At 43.1% G+C, this 19,623-nt stretch overlaps 1 protein-coding gene across 4 annotated transcripts in view; it reads left to right on the forward strand.

Annotated features, from left to right (window-relative positions):
• Positions 1–19,623, forward strand: part of LOC110535542 (partitioning defective 3 homolog) — a 542,091-nt gene that overhangs the window by 226,109 nt on the left and 296,359 nt on the right. For all 4 annotated transcript variants that reach the window (XM_036935238.1, XM_036935240.1, XM_036935237.1 and 1 more), the window contains exons 6-7: positions 18,052–18,161; positions 18,973–19,056. In XM_036935238.1, the coding sequence (XP_036791133.1) occupies positions 18,052–18,161; positions 18,973–19,056 (194 nt within the window). The remainder of the gene's footprint in view (positions 1–18,051; positions 18,162–18,972; positions 19,057–19,623) is intronic.

The raw sequence follows: 19,623 nt of genomic DNA on the forward strand, positions 1-19,623 counted from the left end.
CCACCAGCCCAGCACCTGTTAGAGGTAGGAGTGGCTGTGTGTCTGTGTTCAAAGAGCACTGGTGCCTCTCCCCTCCCCTCCTCTTCGCTCCCCTCTTCTGCTCTCCTGTGAAGACCAGCCAGTGAGCTGGAACTGTTCTCGTCCATTAACCTGCCGGCACAATGGACTAACACAACGCCACTCCACAACCCCCTGAGAGGAGAGGAGAGGGAGGGAGCAGCAGTCATTTGTCAGACAGAGAGTCAGACTACTGCTGAGATGTTTTAACTGCAGATAGGAGGTTTTCCTGACCAATAAAAGTTTTAACTCGAGACCAGAGTCGTTCCTGGTCAAGTCACCAGGTCAGGACTATTTCCTGATCCTATTTATGACACAGCATCCACTAACCCATCAACATAAGTAGGTGGCCATGGTGAGGGTCAAGTGTTGGGTTCCAGTCACCTGGGGTCAAACCGGTGCTTGGGGACGCCCAGGACAGGGTTAATATGGTGCTTGGGGATAGGGTCTTATTGCCGTCTTCCGCCTGAGATGACAGATAACATCCCACACTCCTCTGTCCTCACCTTTTCATCCTGGTCAGTGGTCACTTCTAGGGTCATGGTATGGTCGTTGTTAGGTGGTGACCAACAGGTCACATGTGCCATGAGTCATTCTGCTACCCCAGAATAATTTCTTGCTGTGTGGTCGAGTGGGTAAAATTCCCCCAAAATGGACCATCTTACTGCCCTTTCCTTTTATAATCTGTCTAAATAAACATAGAACAATTGTATCTATTATCATAAATCTATATTTAGGCTATAAACCATTTGTATTTCTTAACCATTGATTGTATGAGAGATAGTTTGTGTTTTGATGCTGCCTTTTACATGCACTGAAACCCCCAAACCAATATTAAGGTTAAAGAACCACTTTGGGTGTTTTAGAGTACTTCATTTCTGTTTTAAAACACATTCTGAGTATTAAAACACTTCCATAGGGTTTACATTCAAACACCCTCCAAACACCAGATGTCAGCTGAGATGCACAACTTTTCATGGTTTCATTACACAATCATGGTGTTTTGAGACTTTCTATTTTTACAGTGTAATTCCATTATCATTTCGCAGATATTTTATTGTCTTATCAAACACACAACGATTAGGAGGTTATTTTCCAAACACTGTATTTCTACTAGTTTTTAAAGTAAATAGGCCTAGTTAAACAGCTTTTACCCAGGGTTTGCTCTCTTCTCCTCTTACTGTAATGTATGTTCGCTCTATTGGGATCCAGAATTCTCTTCACCTCTTCCTCTCGCCCTTCACACCAGTAAAGTTCTGCCTTAATCTGACAACTTAATCTGAGTCATAATGGCCCAGACAATCGTTTCTCCCTGAGACTGTAGCCTACGTGTCTGAAACGGCCTATGGCTGGGACTGCATTATAAAGGCATAACAATCGTCAGGCTTTTAATGCAAACAGCATTGGAAGCAGCACAATTAAAGTCCCCTGCTCTCAGATATCTTCCCACACAGTTTGCCCCTTTGGCCTTTCCCGGTCCCCTTGAAAGTATCTCTCTCTCTTTCTCTCTCTCTTTCTCTCCTTTCCTAACTCACAGCCAACTCTGCCGAATGTTTTGGAGACACTTTTATTTTTCTTATCTCATTTGTACCGTTTGGAGCTTTTTGGGCTGTTCCTGCACATTTTTTGGTTGTCCCTGCAGCCTGTCTGATACTTATTTCTCAGGACTAATTTACCCCCAGCTAGCCTCCGCCGCTCTGAGAGAGAGAGAGAGAGAGTGGGGAGGGGGGGAGTGGGGACTGGTGATTCCGATAGCAGGTCTACCTGTCAATGTCCCTCCCTTTGTGTTAAAGTAGTCATTAGCAATCAGTTGGCTGTGTTGCTCAAAGAGCCACTGCCTTTTTGTGTCTCCTTCACATGTCTAAATGCATGGACACAGGCACATGCATAAACGCACAGACAAACACTCACCTGTCTTGCACTCATGTCGATTATCTTTTTCTTCTTCCCTCTCGCCACACCTGATTACCACTCAGGCAGCTTTTCCTACCTCCTTCATTTGGCCCTTCAGAATGAACAACAGCAACAGTCTGTCTGGAATGTTTCTCTGTCAGTAAACAGATCTGGAGAAGTGTAGAGCGGAGACATCTCTGCCATGCACGTCAAAGCTGACGACATCAAGTGAAACTATGCTGAGGTTACTTTAAGAGGTGAAAGGCATTGTTTCTCTCTCTCCATCTCCCCTCTCTCTCTCTCTCTCTCTCCATCTCCTCTCCTCTCCCTCTCTCTCTCTCTCTCTCTCTCTCTCTCTCTCTCTCTCTCTCTCTCTCTCTCTCTCTCTCTCTCTCTCTCTCTCATGTCTCTCTCTCTCTCTCTCTCTCATGTCTCTCTCTCTCTTTGCTCTCACTCTCTCTCCCTCGATCTCCCTCCACCTCCATCTCAACCTGCTCCAGCATATTTTATCATCACCTTATTTATGGGACATTTCTTTCCACGTCCTGATTAGAATTAGCGAGTGAGTTTTCCGATTTGCTCCGTGGAGTGAGAAATCACTTTCTCGATGAGAATAATTGAACATGGGCAGGGGTGCCAGCTCATTAGCTACAAATCATAGGAAGCAGGAGCACCTTAGCACCACACCATAATGACTTGTGGGAATAGAAGGCCCTAGCGTGCCTCGTACGGGGAAAAGTTGGACCAAGCAACAGCAACACAGAGTCAGACATGGAAGTACTGTAAAACAAGGAAGTCGATATGTTATTACCCTTATTTGTATGAAATGTGTTTAGAGTGTACGTTGAATCAAAGAAGAGATTGACAACCGGACTAGGAGAAGCAATATTAGCGTTATTTCTTTTCCATTAAATCAGTCTAAAAGCAAGGATTCTACTGCTCACTTCTAGTTATATTGCATACTGGAGGCCTACTGCTGAAAAGCCTTCAGAGTATTCTGCCTAGTCATAGTATGAAAGAGAGTCAAATATTTTAAGGCAAGCCTGTCTGGTCTGCTCAAAGGACATTTACAAATGGAGCTGACTTTGTCCAGGCAGCTATTGTTGACAGTCCGTAGAAATTACAGTAGCTACGCTCTCAAAAACTTTGCAGTACATCAAATTGCTCATTTAAGGGCAGACACAAAAAGTTCCTTTAGAGAGCCACTTTGACATTAAGTAGTGTCTCTCTGTAGTTCCAAGCTGAATAATCATCACCTGGAGGCAATTAAGCAGTCAAAACCAGGAAAGAAAAAGGACATGCTGCAGTGCAGTGCACAAATGGTATGCACCCTATTTTCTTTATAGTGCACTACCCTATGGGGCCTGGTCAAAAGTAGTGCACTATCATGGTAATAGGGTGCCATTTGGGACAGAACCATGCAGTCCAACTTCCACAATGCAAATACACTATTTGAGAGCTAATAAGAGCCATATTCTGCCACGCCTATTAGGCTAACCGGTTAAGCACCATTTATTTCCCTGCCAGGGTTTGCAGTGGGGCAAAAGATGGACTTTAGGTGATTGACAGGATCCGATTTCCCTCAGTGCTGAATAATTCAACACTATTTATTTGATTTCCCTTTTCTTTCTCTCTCTCCACTCCCTCTCTCTCTCTCTCTCACCTTTTTACACTCTCTCTTCTCTCTCCTCTTTTCGCTCCTCTCTCTTTTATGTTTTGTTCGTTTCCCTTCCCTGTGCTCCAATGATTCCACCCTGGCACAATGAGGTCCAGTGTCACAATGAGCTTTTCACACTGTTTTATTGGTTCCCGTTAGAGGGCCACAGATTTTAAATTGCTGTAGGAATGTAACATGGCTCTAGCCTGCAGTAAACATCTCAAGCCCAGGGAGTGTGTGTGTGGGCGTGCTTGTGTGGAAGGGCCAGGCAGGAAGGTCCATTCTCCATTTAAAGCAAAGAGCCACATTTAATTTGCATCAATGGGAAACAAAAGCGGGTGGCGGTTGAATGGGGGCAATGGGATGTTTTTTATGTGACACTGAGAAAGGAGAGCAAGAAGGAGAGAGCGATGAAAAATGTCCTTTGTGTGACGACACAAATTCACAGCCAGGGTGCTGGCTGTGTTCTCTTGTCCTCTTTTGTCTTGTGGTTAGCTCCAGCTGGCTTGGCCTGGTCTCCACTGGCCTATAGCATGCAGGTGAGCCCACTGAGGCTTAAGCCAGTGTCTGTGGATACTGGATACTTTTTTCATTACCTTTTTAGATGGAGAAATGCATTCATACAATACGATTTAGGTAGGTTGGTCACATTTAGTTGAAATATCTTGGATATAAGTGGCTCATTAAAAAAAAAAACAGCATTGCGATAGATTCATTGTCTCGCCACTGTGCTTTTCTCCTTCTGACATTTCTTCCGTCTTACATATACAGTTTTAGTGTGTGTGTGTGTGTGTGTGTGTGTGTGTGTGTGTGTGTGTGTGTGTGTGTGTGTAGACCTTGTTGTTATGCATTAAAATGTGCTCTGTTATTCCCTAAATATATTCAGGATTTCCACTAGAACCAATCTGCTTTCTCCTTCCATTAGGCTTGCCATGGATAAGGCCTGAGAGGTTGCGGTGCTGTCTTGAATTGTAGGCGACATGAATCTGACTTGACGTTTTTACATGATTGGTCTAAAAGTAAGCAGATAGCTCAGTAAACTAGTATTTCATTGGCAAAGAGTAGACAGGATGTTAATATGTTTACCTAAATAGACACAATGGTTGTTGCTTTTCTATACTGAACAAAAATATTAACGCAACATCCAACAATTTCAAAGGTTTTAGTGAGGTATACTTCATAGAAGGAAATCAGTCAATTGAAATAGATAAATTAGGCCCTATTCTATGGATTTCACATGACTGGGCAGCGACGCAGCCATGGGTGGTCCTGGGAGGGCATCAGCTCATCCACTTGGGAGCCAGGTCCACCCACTGGGGTGCCAGGTCCACCCACTGGGGAGCCAGGTCCACCCATTGAGTAACCAGGTCATCTCTGTATACCCGTCGCAAGACCAACTAATTTATGCTTATTTATAAAACCCTCTTAGGCTTCACTCCCCCCTGAGATAGCTACTGCAGCCCTCATCTTCCACATACAACCCCCGCACATCCCTGGGTCGCTCCTCTTTTCAGTTCGCTGCAGCTAGCGACTGGAATGAGCTGCAACAAACACTCAAACTGGATAGTAATAATAATAATATTCCTCATCATCCCCCTCCTCAGACGATCCCGCAGGTGAAGAAGCCTGAAGTGGAGGTCCTGGGCTGGCATGGTTACACGTCATCTCCAGTTGGACGTACTGCCAAATAATGTAAAATGACGTTGGAGGTCGCTTATCGTAGAGAAAATAATATTAAATTATCAGGCAACAGCTCTGGTTGACATTCCTGCAGTCAGCATGTCAATTACACACTCCCTCAAAACTTGAGACATCTGTTGCCTTGTGTTGTGTAACAAAAATGTACATTTTAGAGTGGCCTTTTATTGAACCCAGCACAAGGTGCACCTGTGTAATTATCATGCTGTTTATAATCAGCTTATTGATATGCCACACCTGCCCAGGTGGATGGATTAGCTTGGCAAAGGAGTGACAGGGATGTAAACAAATTTGTGAACCAAATTTTTGAGAAAGCTTTTTGTTTTATTTCAGCTCATAAAAAAATGGGACCAGCACTTTACATGTTGCATTTATATTTTAGTTCACTGTGTGGATATATATATATATATATATATATATATATATATATATATATATATATATATATATATATATATATATATATATATATACACAGTGGGGAGAACAAGTATTTGATACACTGCCGATTTTGCAGGTTTTCCTACTTACAAATCATGTAGAGGTCTGTAATTTTTAGCATAGGTACACTTCAACTGTGAGAGACGGAATCTAAAACAAAAAAACAGAAAATCACATTGTATAATTTTTAAGTAATTAATTTGCATTTGTAAGTAGGAAAACCTGCAAAATCGGCAGTGTATCAAATACTTGTTCTCCCCACTGTGTGTGTGTGTGTGTATATATATATATATATATATATATATATATATATATATATATATATATATATATATATATATATATATATATATATATATATATATATATATATATATATATATATATATATATATATACACACAAATGTTCTCGAGAGGGAATATATATATATATTCCCTCTCGAGAACATTTGTTTGCAGATACTGATTTGAACTCAAATTCACTCCTTTTCCTCCTCACCTCCAGATAGTCCCCCAGTCCTATTTGTCCTGGAAGAAGAGTAGTCAAACAGTGCGTCCGCTGGGACCTCATTTCATTACCGGTCCTCTCTAAGTCCACTTCATTTACCCACCCATAGAGCGAGGACACAACCAAATGAATCCCGACCCCCAGAATCTCAGACTCCAGCAATTAAAAATAAATGAACGAAGCGCCACTCTCCGCTCAGCACCTCCTCCCACCATCTTGAAAATGAAGCTCTCAGGGCAACACAGCAAACAAAAGTTAATCTGAGGAATAGACTGGCTCCTCGGTAATGACTATCTCTAGTGTGTACTCTGCTCCTGTTCAGTCATTCATAGGACCATCAATCATCCTCCTTCAGACTTACCTCTTTGAGGTGTCTATGATGAGGTCTGCACAGGAAACAACCTGTAGCATACTAATGGCGAGACATGGTGTGTCTCTGCTCTCTGCTTTAGATACTGGTTGACTCCCTGCAGGGATGGGATCAATTCCATTTCATTTCAATTAGAATTGGAATTTGTAGGGTGTGTCCCGAGTTGCGCCCTCTTTCTTTTTTAGTGCATTACGTTTGACCAGGGTTCACATGAGATACCGTGGAATAGGTATATTTAGTTTATTTAGTACAGTTCAGCTGTTTGAACCTTGAGTGTCCTCTATCTGTTTTACACGTCATTGAAATACTGACATACATGTATGTCTCTGTGTCAGTCTGACGGTATCTAACGGGAGAGACGCTCACTGACCTTCACAGACACTCTGAGAGATGGATTAGATGTTCAGAGCAGAGAAGACGAGACTGTCCTGGCCCCTAATCAGCTCAAAATGATGATTAATCTGCTAAAATTACCACAGAGCTCAGTTCAAGTGAAAAGATCCACAGAGTTCAGTTCGTGTAGAGCTCAGTTATTACTTTAGAGTTGAGTTAATGCTTATTGTAAACTGGATGGTTCGAGCCTGGAATGCTGATTGGCTGTCAGTCAGGGTCTATCAGGACCTTATACTACAGGTATGACAAGACATTTATTTAGACTCTTCTAATGACGTTGTTAACCAGTTAAAAATAGCATTAAGGCACCTCAAGGGTTTATGGTCGGTATACTATGGCTAAGGGCGTTGCATCGTGCCTAATAACAGCCCTTAGCCATAGTATACTGACCATATACCACAAACCCCTGAGGTGCCTTATTGCTTAAATGTACCACAAGTTAATGCTCAGTTCATGACCAAGCCTCACACTCATCCATTCAGCTCCACAGTTCACGCTCAACCTAGAGATTGAGTTGGGACACAAACACACCTCACCTTGCTTAATCAAGTAAGGGACAGTGTGCATCCCAAATGGCAAATCCCTATGTAGTGCACTACTTTTGACCAGGGCCCATAGGGCAAAGTGTGCCATTTGGTACATAGCCTCAGACGCTAGAGAAAAGGATACTATCCTTCTAAAAGTTGTTGTTCCTTGACCATAAGGCCAAGTTGATCAACAGATATGTTGATTGCAAAACAACTTGACCTCCTCAAAACCCAGTCAAATGTGAGACTGTACAAAAGCCCATTTTCCTTCCCATGTCACCCATCCCTCAGAGCTAACTGCCATTATCCCAAATTAGACCCCCAAAACATCTCTGTGATTAGATTGGATGTGACTGTTGCTCCCCTGTCATTAACCCCTCTTCCCTCAGAGTCGTCAGGTCATTTGAATCAGCCATCTTAACTACCCTATTAACGCAGCCAATGCATCAACCCGTCCCGAGTCATCAGACAGTTCTAGACTGTTATTTACATTTATGTTGGGTTTAAGGAAGGTTAAAAAGGCAGAAACCAGAGATAACATCATTATGTGGACACTGAGACGGTCCTGATAATGTAATTCACGTTGCCATTCACTTTTTCTCTGTGGCGGTAATGGTGGGCGAGTATGAAGGCATAAACCATACTGTCTATGAGCCTATCAGACAGTTATCATCAATGTATGATCATTTCCACATGTGATAATACTACATGTGCATATCAGATGATTCGTTGTGTGGAAGAACAACTAAGATCTCAACAAGAGGAGAGCCACGTGCAATTTCCATTAATGTCAAGTGGTTAGTCAGGCAAGGGAAAGACATGCAGCCCTTGCAATTACTAAGGCCTCTCAATAAAGCCACCATTGACAACTCTTCAGAGAACCAAGAAAAGTGTGTAAATCCTTAATGCAAAAATAGGATTAACCCATTTCATTAATTTGCTGAGAGCTGAAGTCAAAGTCATACCCAACAGGAGAGGCCCAGAGCGGACGCAGAACACTTGCATTGCTACAATAGTAGGTCTCCAATACAACTCTAATGTACAGCAGCTATATTCTGTCTAGCACAGCATCTACTGAGGAAATTATTAGATTCTGCAGAGAGAGCTTCGCACACACACACACACACACACACACACACACACACACACACACACACACACGGGAAAGAAATGACAGTAGAGTAACCCTGTGTAGGCCGGCTGTCCGTGTCTCTGCCGATGGGGAGAAACACAGGCTGACTCTCTGATGAGGACTCTCTGATTCTGACTCAGAACCCATGGGCTCAGAACTGTTCAAAGCAGACGACTGACTCCCCGTTCCCAAGTAGGGATTAGATGTACTATTCCTTTTGATAAACGATATCTAAGATACAGTATAGATTCATTATAACACTATTCCTTTTGAGAAACGATATCCAAGATGAGAGTAAAACAAGACGAACAAGTACTTTATTGGAGTAACTGATAAGTTTGTTTCGCTGTGGCCGCTGTGTTTTTTCTATGCTGTCTTTTTGATCTCGCTGACCAAAGCACGACGTTCTTAATCATCAGTCCAGGAAAAGAGGCTTCAGCCAATCAGGGGGCAGCAGAGATGCCAACAGGGATGCAGGAATCAGCTACCCATAATGCAGTTAGGAAACACACCAAGCTCCATTACTGGCTAATGAAATCTATTTTCCTGGCACTGAATCTCAGATGTCGTAAACTTCACATTCGCCCCCAGTTCTATTTCTAGTCGAGTTGATGTAGTTTTCTCCCCTTTTAATCAACAAAGACATCAAAGCTTTAAATCTCCCTGTCTGCCTTTGGTTTTAAGACACACCGCTAATAGGGTATAAAAGTTTGCATTCTGTATGACGTGGATTTACTTTAAGCAAATTAAAGCCCAAACAGGTTCTTAATGCTATTAAGCAAATGAAATCAGAGATGTGAGCCTACCTGGGTCACATTTGTCCACATCAGTCTGAAAGGGTGTGTTGTGTGTTGCAGACAAGACTGGCATTTGGAGAACTGGACCGGAGGGGATAGTTTGTTTCTTCCTTCTTCTCTGTCAATGAATTGTATCTGTGTTACAGTACATCATCTGCCAACCAGGATTTCATATGAGTCCAGGCAGATCTATCAATGACACGGCTTCCCTCTGCTCTGGGCTGCTGTATCGTTAAATGGAACATTAATTCAATTAGGGACAGCTAATTATAAGGGCTTAAATCAATCACTGAGTCAATAACAAAATCTCAAGCGGACGGAGACTCAAATGTTCGAGCCCTCATCAATAACAGTCAGGTTAGGAAGGAATGCTCTCTGGTTAGACCCAGAGCTTTAAAAGGATATGAATTATTGAAATCCACAATTCTCTTTTGTCCAGGGAGGGCAGTCTTACATGATCTATATGGTCACTCTGGTTGAAAATAACTGAACTCGTACAATGAGACCTTTGTTACAATGAGACCACTCAAATTTGGTCTATATACTGTAGTTTTATTTATATAAACTTAGAAAAAAAGAAACGTCCCTTTTTCAGGACCCTGTCTTTCAAAGAAAATTCATAAAAATCTAAATAACTTCACAGATCTTCATTGTAAAGCGTTTAAACACTGTTTCCCATGCTTGTTCAATGAACCCTAAACATTTAATGAACATGCACCTGTGGAACGGTCGTTAAGACACTAACAGCTTATAGACGGTAGGCAATTAAGGTTACAGTTGTGAATACTTAGGACACTAAATAGGCCTTTCTCCTGACTCTGAAAAACAACTAAAGAAAGATGCCCAGTTTCCCTGCTCCTTTGCTTGAACGTGCCTTAGGAATGTTGTAAGGCAGGTCCTCACCAGACATCAACGGCAACAATGTTGCCTATGGGCACAAACCCACCATTGCTGGACCAGACAGGACTGGCAAAAACTGGTCTTCACTGACGAGTCGCGGTTTTCTCTCACCAGGGGTGATGGTCGGATTTGCGTTTATCGTCGAAGGAATGAGCGTTACACCGAGGCCTGCACTCTGGAGCAGGATTGATTTGGAGGTGGAGGATCCGTCATGGTCTGGGGTGGTGTGTCACAGCATCATCGGACTGAGCTTGTTGTCATTGCAGGTAGTCTCGATGCTGTGCGTTACAGGGAAGACATCCTCCTCCCTCATGTGGTACCCTTCCTGCAGGCTCATCCTGACATGACCCTCCAGCATGACAATGCCACAAGCCATACTGCTCGTTCTGTGCGTGATTTCCTGCAAGACAGGAATGTCAGTGTTCTGCCATGGCCAGAGAAGAGCCCGGATCTCAATCCCATTGAGCACGTCTGGGACCTGTTGGATGGGAGGACGAGGGCCATTGCCCCCAGAAATGTCCGGGAACTTGCAGGTGCCTTGGTGGAAGGGTGGGTTAACATCTCACAGCAAGAACTGGCAAATCTGCTGCAGTCCATGAGGAGGAGATGCACTGCTGTACTTAATGCAGCTGGTGGCCACACCAGATACTGACTGTTACTTTTGATTTTGAACCCCCCCTTTGTTCAGGGACACATTATTCCATTTACAGTGCCTTGCGAAAGTATTCGGCCCCCTTGAACTTTGCGACCTTTTGCCACATTTCAGGCTTCAAACATAAAGATATAAAACTGTATTTTTTTGTGAAGAATCAACAACAAGTTGGACACAATCATGAAGTGGAACGACATTTATTGGATATTTCAAACTTTTTTAACAAATCAAAAACTGAAAAATTGGGCGTGCAAAATTATTCAGCCCCCTTAAGTTAATACTTTGTTGCGCCACCTTTTGCTGCGATTACAGCTGTAAGTCGCTTGGGGTATGTCTCTATCAGTTTTGCACATCGAGAGACTGACATTTTTTCCCATTCCTCCTTGCAAAACAGCTCGAGCTCAGTGAGGTTGGATGGAGAGCATTTGTGAACAGCAGTTTTCAGTTCTTTCCACAGATTCTCGATTGGATTCAGGTCTGGACTTTGACTTGGCCATTCCAACACCTGGATATGTTTATTTTTGAACCATTCCATTGTAGGTTTTGCTTTATGTTTTGGATCATTGTCTTGTTGGAAGACAAATCTCCGTCCCAGTCTCAGGTCTTTTGCAGACTCCATCAGGTTTTCTTCCAGAATGGTCCTGTATTTGGCGCCATCCATCTTCCCATCAATTTTAACCATCTTCCCTGTCCCTGCTGAAGAAAAGCAGGCCCAAACCATGATGCTGCCACCACCATGTTTGACAGTGGGGATGGTGTGTTGCTTTTACGCCAAACACAACGTTTTGCATTGTTGCCAAAAAGTTCAATTTTGGTTTCATCTGACCAGAGCACCTTCTTCCACATGTTTGGTGTGTCTCCCAGGTGGCTTGTGGCAAACTTTAAACAACACTTTTTATGGATATCTTTAAGAAATGGCTTTCTTCTTGCCACTCTTCCATAAAGGCCAGATTTGTGCAATATACGACTGATTGTTGTCCTATGGACAGAGTCTCCCACCTCAGCTGTAGATCTCTGCAGTTCATCCAGAGTGATCATGGGCCTCTTGGCTGCATCTCTGATCAGTCTTCTCCTTGTATGAGCTGAAAGTTTAGAGGGACGGCCAGGTCTTGGTAGATTTGCAGTGGTCTGATACTCCTTCCATTTCAATATTATCGCTTGCACAGTGCTCCTTGGGATGTTTAAAGCTTGGGAAATCTTTTTGTATCCAAATCCGGCTTTAAACTTCTTCACAACAGTATCTCGGACCTGCCTGGTGTGTTCCTTGTTCTTCATGATGCTCTCTGCGCTTTTAACGGACCTCTGAGACTATCACAGTGCAGGTGCATTTATACGGAGACTTGATTACACACAGGTGGATTGTATTTATCATCATTAGTCATTTAGGTCAACATTGGATCATTCAGAGATCCTCACTGAACTTCTGGAGAGAGTTTGCTGCACTGAAAGTAAAGGGGCTGAATAATTTTGCACGGCCAATTTTTCAGTTTTTGATCTGTTAAAAAAGTTTGAAATATCCAATAAATGTCGTTCCACTTCATGATTGTGTCCCACTTGTTGTTGATTCTTCACAAAAAAATACAGTTTTATATCTTTGTTTGAAGCCTGAAATGTGGCAAAAGGTCGCAAAGTTCAAAGGGGCCGAATACTTTCGCAAGGCACTGTATGTTAGTCACACGTCTGTGGAACTTGTTCAGTTTATGTCTCAGTTTTTGAATCTTGTTATGTTCATTACAAATATTTACACATGTTAAGTTTGCTGAAAATAAACGCAGTTGACAGTGAGAGGACTTTTTTTTTTCCAGAGTTTATTTGTTTATGCTATTTTGATATTGAATACTGCACTGTTGGATAGGGCTTGCAAGTTAAACATTTCACTGCACTTGTGCACGTGACAAATTAAACTTGAATGACAGTTGGAAAAATAATTGTTGACAGGATCTGTTTAAGAGTGGATCCCAGTCGTTTGAGTCACAATTCAGCAGTGTAGTCAAGTGTTTAATGTAGGGTGTTGGTTCAGGAAGTGATTTGAAGTTAAAATTCTGAAATGTAATGTTTATTTTCAGTTTATTGAGAAATCATTGAAAATACTGTAGATGCAATTATTTCAGTTATTTCATTTTTATTAAACTTCAATTGGATTTTACCCTGATTTAAAGGCTTTAGGAAGCCTTTACTGACGGTATCTCTTTACTGTAGTTATACTGTAGTTGTCCTTGCATTATGGTGACTAGAGAAGCAATGTCCACTCTGTCATGTTATGCCAGACATGGTGCCAGTGTCTTGTATGGTCTCATTTGTCTCTGTCTCTTGGACTGCACTGTAACCACATTAGCTCTATCATGTAATGAGGATGCAATTATTGGCCTTGACCTTTGTGAATGAGAGGAAAGCCTCCCTCCACCCTTCCTTCACCCTCTTCCCCTTCCTCATTTCAACATCATAATATGGATTTCTTTTCACACGTCAAAGTGTTTGTTACACTTGGCCATTCCAGTGTTTCTTTTTGGCCATTCCAGTGTTTCTTTATGGCCATTCCAGTGTTTCTTATTGGCCATCCCAGTGTTTCTTTTTGGCCATTCCAGTATTTCTTATTGGCCATTCCAGTGTTTCTTTTTGGCCATCCCAGTGTTTCTTTTTAGCCATTCCAGTGTTTCTTTTTGGCCATTCCAGTGTTTCTTTTTGGCCATTCCAGTGTTTCTTTTTGGCCATTCCAGTGTTTCTTTTTGGCCATTCCAGTGTTTCTTTTTGGCCATCCCAGTGTTTCTTATTGGGCATTCCAGTGTTTCTTATTGGCCATTCCAGTGTTTCTTTTTGGCCATTCCAGTGTTTCTTTTTGGCCATTCCAGTGTTTCTTTTTGGCCATTCCAGTGTTTCTTTATGGTCATTCCAGTGTTTCTTTTTGGCCATTCCAGTGTTTCTTTTTGGCCATTCCAGTGTTTCTTTTTGGCCATCCCAGTGTTTCTTTTTGGCCATCCCAGTGTTTTCTGATTGGCCATCCCAGTGTTTCTTATTGGCCATTCCAGTGTTTCTTTTTGGCCATTCCAGTGTTTCTTTTTGGCCATTCCAGTGTTTCTTTTTGGCCATTCCAGTATTTATTTTTGGCCATCCCAGTGTTTCTTATTGGCCATTCCAGTGTTTCTTATTGGCCATTCCAGTGTTTCTTTTTGGCCATTCCAGTGTTTCTTATTGGCCATTCCAGTATTTCGTTTTGGCCATTCCAGTGTTTCCTTCAGGATGGGATCTGATGGAAGGTTACTCGGCACACACCCTTACCACCAACCCTCCAGCGAGCAGACAATGTATGTGCACCCATGCGTCAATGTGTTTGTTTCGGGGTCAATCCGTGACCCAGCAGGTAGCTAGTCCTGCATCCAGCAGCCCTATCCCGTGTCCTCCTTATTCCCCCTGTCCACTCTCTCACCACTCAATCTGTGAAAGGAAACGGCACTCTGCACTTTACAGTCCCTCCCTCTACTCCCTCCCCGTCTGACTGCCAAGCCAAGTTTCATATCTGCTTCAATAATCTAATGCACTGGCTGTCTAACCCCCAGGCTCCTAACGCTGTGCTTCCTATCATTGTTGGAGAGGCAGTTGGCTCTGACCCAGCCCCATGCCCGCACAGCACACAGCCATCCCAGCCCCATGTGTTGAGAGATGTGCTCTCAGGCCCCTTCACTCCACCATGTCTGACTCTGCACAACATAGATAGGACCTAAAGTGAGGTGCAGAGAGAGGTGAAACGCTGCAGAGCTACTTCCCCTCTGATCAGGAAGGAAGGCATTGTCCGGCCAACTATAGTCAGGGGAATGAGATGGAGAGAGAGATTGAATTTAAAAATAGCTTTATTGGCCCTGTAGTTACATTGTTAAAGGCACAAGCTTTACTTCATTGTAACGGAACTAAAAAGTTCAAACCAAGCCCCCTCCTCGTCCACTATACATAGAACCCACCTGAGAGAGGAGGAGAGAGATAGAGAGGTGTCTCGTTAGCTAGTGGCTCACCTCTCCTGTCACTAAATGCTTAGTACTGGCAATGAGACAGAGAGCGAGACAGATGGACAATAGAGCAGGGCTGGCAGCCAGTGTAAGGCTCTTTCTGCCCTTGGTGACAAGAAGAGAGTGACACCCACTGCTTCTGAGTCACTCAATCAATCAGTCCATCAGGGATGTCAGTCACCAGTTATCCCTCAAGGGACTACTATATCTACCTTACTATATCTCTCTCTCGCTTGCTCTCTCGTTCTTTCACTCTCTCTTTTGTATTTCTCTCTCCCTCACTCCCTCCACATGAAAAAAATACTAGACTTGACTACAGCACTTACTATATAATTATGTAGTAAACTGTAGTATATTGTAGAGTGTTATACTACACACTGTAGTATCCCTCGATCATGTGTAGTACTTACTATAGAATGCTGTAGTATACTATAGTAAATACTACAGCATTACCAACTTTTGTTTCTTAAGTACTACATGAATGTCCGCAAAAACAGTGCAGTCCCCTATAAGTTAATGATATACTCTGCCCATTCCCCTCCCCCATACCCCATATCCCAATTTGTGCCACTCATAAGTGAGAAACATATATGCCAAGTATAAATCATAATTATATTGTATTCTCTACAGGTTTTAGAAAAGAGCAGAAGCTCTGAACTATCTGTTCAGACCCCAGTCATACCTGCCTACCTACAGGTAGGCTATGGAAAACCTGCTCTTTACAATTTCTCCAGTAGGTTTCTTCGAGGAGAAAGCCTCCGCTTCTATGTCAAAGATAATACAACAGAAACACTAGTAAATACTACAATCATTTATGCAAAAAAATATTAGTCTGCAAAAACACAATAAATACCACAGCATGCTACAGTAAATACTACAGTATACCACAATCTGCAAAAATGCTACATTAATTTAGTATATACTCGTTTTCTTTTAATTCAGTAATTATTCTGTAGTTAAATGTAAATAATAGTTTTTACTGTCGTGTTTTTGATAACTTTAGTCCAGTGAATACTACAGTAAAGTCTTCAAAAACATTACAGTGAATACTATTCTATTTATACCATAGTGTAGTACTTTTTTCATGTGGGTATCTTGCTACCTATCTCTGTTGTGAACCATGGATAGAAACCTCTCCTCACCTCTGTGTACCAATGAGCTCTAAACACTGATACCTTGCTCTCTCCTCTACTCCTCGTCTCCTCCAGTCATCCACTCCACTCCTCCACCTCTACCGCTTAGCTCAGCCTCAGCTCGACAGGTCTCCCTTTCCACTGAATAGAGATTCTCGGGAGCAGAGATGCATTCATGTCATACAAAATTGTCACTCAACAAACAGCCAGACTTGTCACCGAGAGCAACTGTTATGGGAGTTAATTACTTGTCAGTGTCAGTAATGATAAATGTGAATCACCACCTCTTCCTCGGCTTCAACCCAGCCATCTAAACCCTATTGTCAAAGGCAACAAGCAAAGAGCACTCCGCCATTCGTCTTCCCCTGCATACATGCTCTATGCAAATTATCTGCCTTTTTTTTTTTTTTTTTTAACTCTGTATTTTTTAAATATTTTTCCCTTTCTCCCCCTCAGTATTCCACTTTTGGAGATCTGATTGTATTTATTTTTCTATTATCACATGCTTCCTTCCCTTCTTTTCCCTTCACCTCCACCATTATGTTATCCTTCAGTCCTCTGTTTATAGTTTATGTAAGCATTCCACGGGTTGCCAGGTATCCTTGGGTTGCCAGGTCCATTGAGGTCCCACTGTACAGTATGCCAGTATCCCCCTTGTTTTCCAATAGAAAGCATATGAATAAAAGCAAGGAGGCACATGAGACCTGTCATGACGCATAATTAAAAACAACAGAGCCGGGGCCTTGCATTGGGGACAAAGGTGATTGACTCATTTTTATAGAAACACCTAATAGAGGATACAGCAGCTGCTTGGCAGCAGGATTCTGTCGGTATTCTGATTAAATTGTCATGACCCCATGTCAGTCTCTCTTCACCTTCGGAAATGTATAAATAAGAATACGAGTCTCCCGACGGGCCCCAGTACCCCCTCTAAACCCCTCCCGTGTCGCAGGGGTTCACAGTTTGAAAAGGCTGAATGCATTTCCATAAAAAGAGAATGAGAGAGCGAACAGAGCGGTTATTTAGATGTGCTTGACATTTCAGCGAGGAGGGAAGGTGTAGGGGTGGGGCAGTAGGCATATTAATATCAGAGGCTAACAAACCATTTCAGGTCTTCTCCCTCTCTGCTAAGTGTCTAGACATACTAACCCCACCCCCAGAATGTCATCATTATAACAAAGAATCACCACATACCTTCTTGATCGAAATATCACCATTACACCTACCGTATGAATCAGCTGTGGATGAATGTTTGTTTTGTTTTGGTACTACCACTGTAAAGACACTACATTGTTATCTACGTGCATCATGAATACTGTGAATGTATCTCTTTAATACAGTATAAGAACTTTCTATTTCTCACAGAGGATGCTAAGGTCCCCAGCCGTCTGATATTGAGTATGTCTGTAAACAGGGAGACAGAGAGGTATAATGGCTAATGGCCCTGGCTGAAGAACAGGGAGAAGGGTAAATGAAATGGAGAGAGAGAGAGAGTGAAAGAAACAAATGGCCTGTGTCTCATCCTCCCGTCGCTTTATCAGATTACTGTAAGAACCTGGCAAACCGCTACCTCCTCCCATCCCCCCCATCCACATTGATTGAGTATGAGTAATCGATTACGGCCACTTCAGTGTTGCTTGGCTGTCCTCTGTCGGATGTTGCGGAGAGAGAGCGAGAGAGAGCCCCAACGCTAAAACAGAGACCATTACTCTCCTTCTCCTGTAATTGGATTAAAAAGAAGGGAGGAAAGAAGAGATGAGATGCAGAGACGCAGACGGTAGGACAGCTTAGGTCACCGCCAGTATAGTCTTTGATGTTCCCTGTCACCTTGTTCTCTCTCTCTCTCGCTTTCTCTCTCTCTTTCTCTCACACTCACTCTTTATGTCTGTCTAGGAGGAGGAGGAGGAAGAGGAGAGGGTGAAGCAGGAAGAGAGGAATGGGAGAATAGAGCCGGTGGGGAGAGCCGACTCCTGTGTGGAACACTCCCCAACGTTATCTCTGAAGTAAGTGCATTACACACCACCGTCCTCCTGGTAGGAATGGACTCACCCAACTCTCTCTCTTCCTGTAATATAACCACTTCTTATGACAGGCATACACCATATAGACTCACTCATCTCAGTACTCCATAACATTGTCGTGTCCATGAATCAGATGTTCTATACTCAATATATACACCATTATTACATAGTTACAGATTCATTGTCCAAAACCACCTTACACTCAGTGCATGTCTCCACCATCAGTGTTACCACCATCATCATGTGATTTTCCATGTATTATTTAACTATTATTAATGTGACTCCCTCGTACGTCTTCGCAGCTTTATTTGCAGGGCTGAAGCATCCCTCCACATTTCCAATTCATCGGGGCTAGTTTTACTGCAGAGCACACAAAGACCTGATCTTAATCACTTAATTGGAGTCTCCATTTGGGTCTTTAATCGACCTCTGGTTCCTCAGCCTGACTGTATAATGGATGGCTTCATGAGAGAAGAGGCATAGCTGAGCCAAAGCCAATCTCTATAGGGCTCGTATCCCAAATGGCACCCTATTTCCTATAATATTCACTATGGGCCTTGGTCAAAAGTAGTGCGCTACAAAGGGAACAGAGTGTCATTTGGGACTGGATCAGTGAGTGACTGCAGTAGCATCTCCCTAGCTGCTAGATATAGGCTCCATTCCCAGACCTGTCATGTTATCCTGTTGTTTTGTGTTATTCTCAATTTTTTCTGTTTCTGTTTTTATTTCACACATGCGTTCCTCCCTCCCACCGTCCCTCTCACCCCCTGCCTCATCCATCATTGTCCCACAGTGACATGCTAAAGCTGGTAGAGGTGTCCAATGTCGGCGGGCCTCTGGGGATCCACGTTGTGCCTTTCAGTGCCACGGACAGAAGGTAAAACTGACTGCTGATCGAGGATCAGGCCCCACCTGCCCATATAACAGTATTCATTGTGATCTGAAATGAAAAACTGGTCCTAGATCAGCACTCCTACTCTGAGAAGCTAGACTTATTAGGGCCCAGCTTCCCTGTCCCAGTATGAAAAGACTACAGTACTCCTACTAGGCTAGCCCCTAGCCCCTTGTCCCGATCTGTCCGCTGCATCCTTTTGTTCAGTTTGACGCCTCTAAAATCGCTCTCTCTGTCTCTCTCCGTCTCTTTCTCTCTCTCTCTCTCTCCGTCTCTCTCTCTCTCTCTCTTTCCATCTCTCTCTCTCTCTCTCTCTCTCTCTCTCTCTCTCTCTCTCTGTATCTCTCTCTCTATCTCTCTCTCTCTCTCTCTCTCTCTCTCTCTCTCCCCATCTCTCTCTTTCTCTCTCTCTCTCCGTCTCTCTCTCCCCCCCTTTGTCTCTCTCTCTCTCTCTCCGGCTCTCTCTCCCCCCCTTTGTCTCTCTCTCTCTCTCCGTCTCTCTCACTCTCTCTGTCTCTCTCTCTCTGTCCGTTTTCTCACCCGATCTCTCTC

The sequence above is a fragment of the Oncorhynchus mykiss genome, chromosome 11 (genome assembly GCF_013265735.2).
Source record: "Oncorhynchus mykiss isolate Arlee chromosome 11, USDA_OmykA_1.1, whole genome shotgun sequence".
Taxonomy (NCBI): domain Eukaryota; kingdom Metazoa; phylum Chordata; class Actinopteri; order Salmoniformes; family Salmonidae; genus Oncorhynchus; species Oncorhynchus mykiss.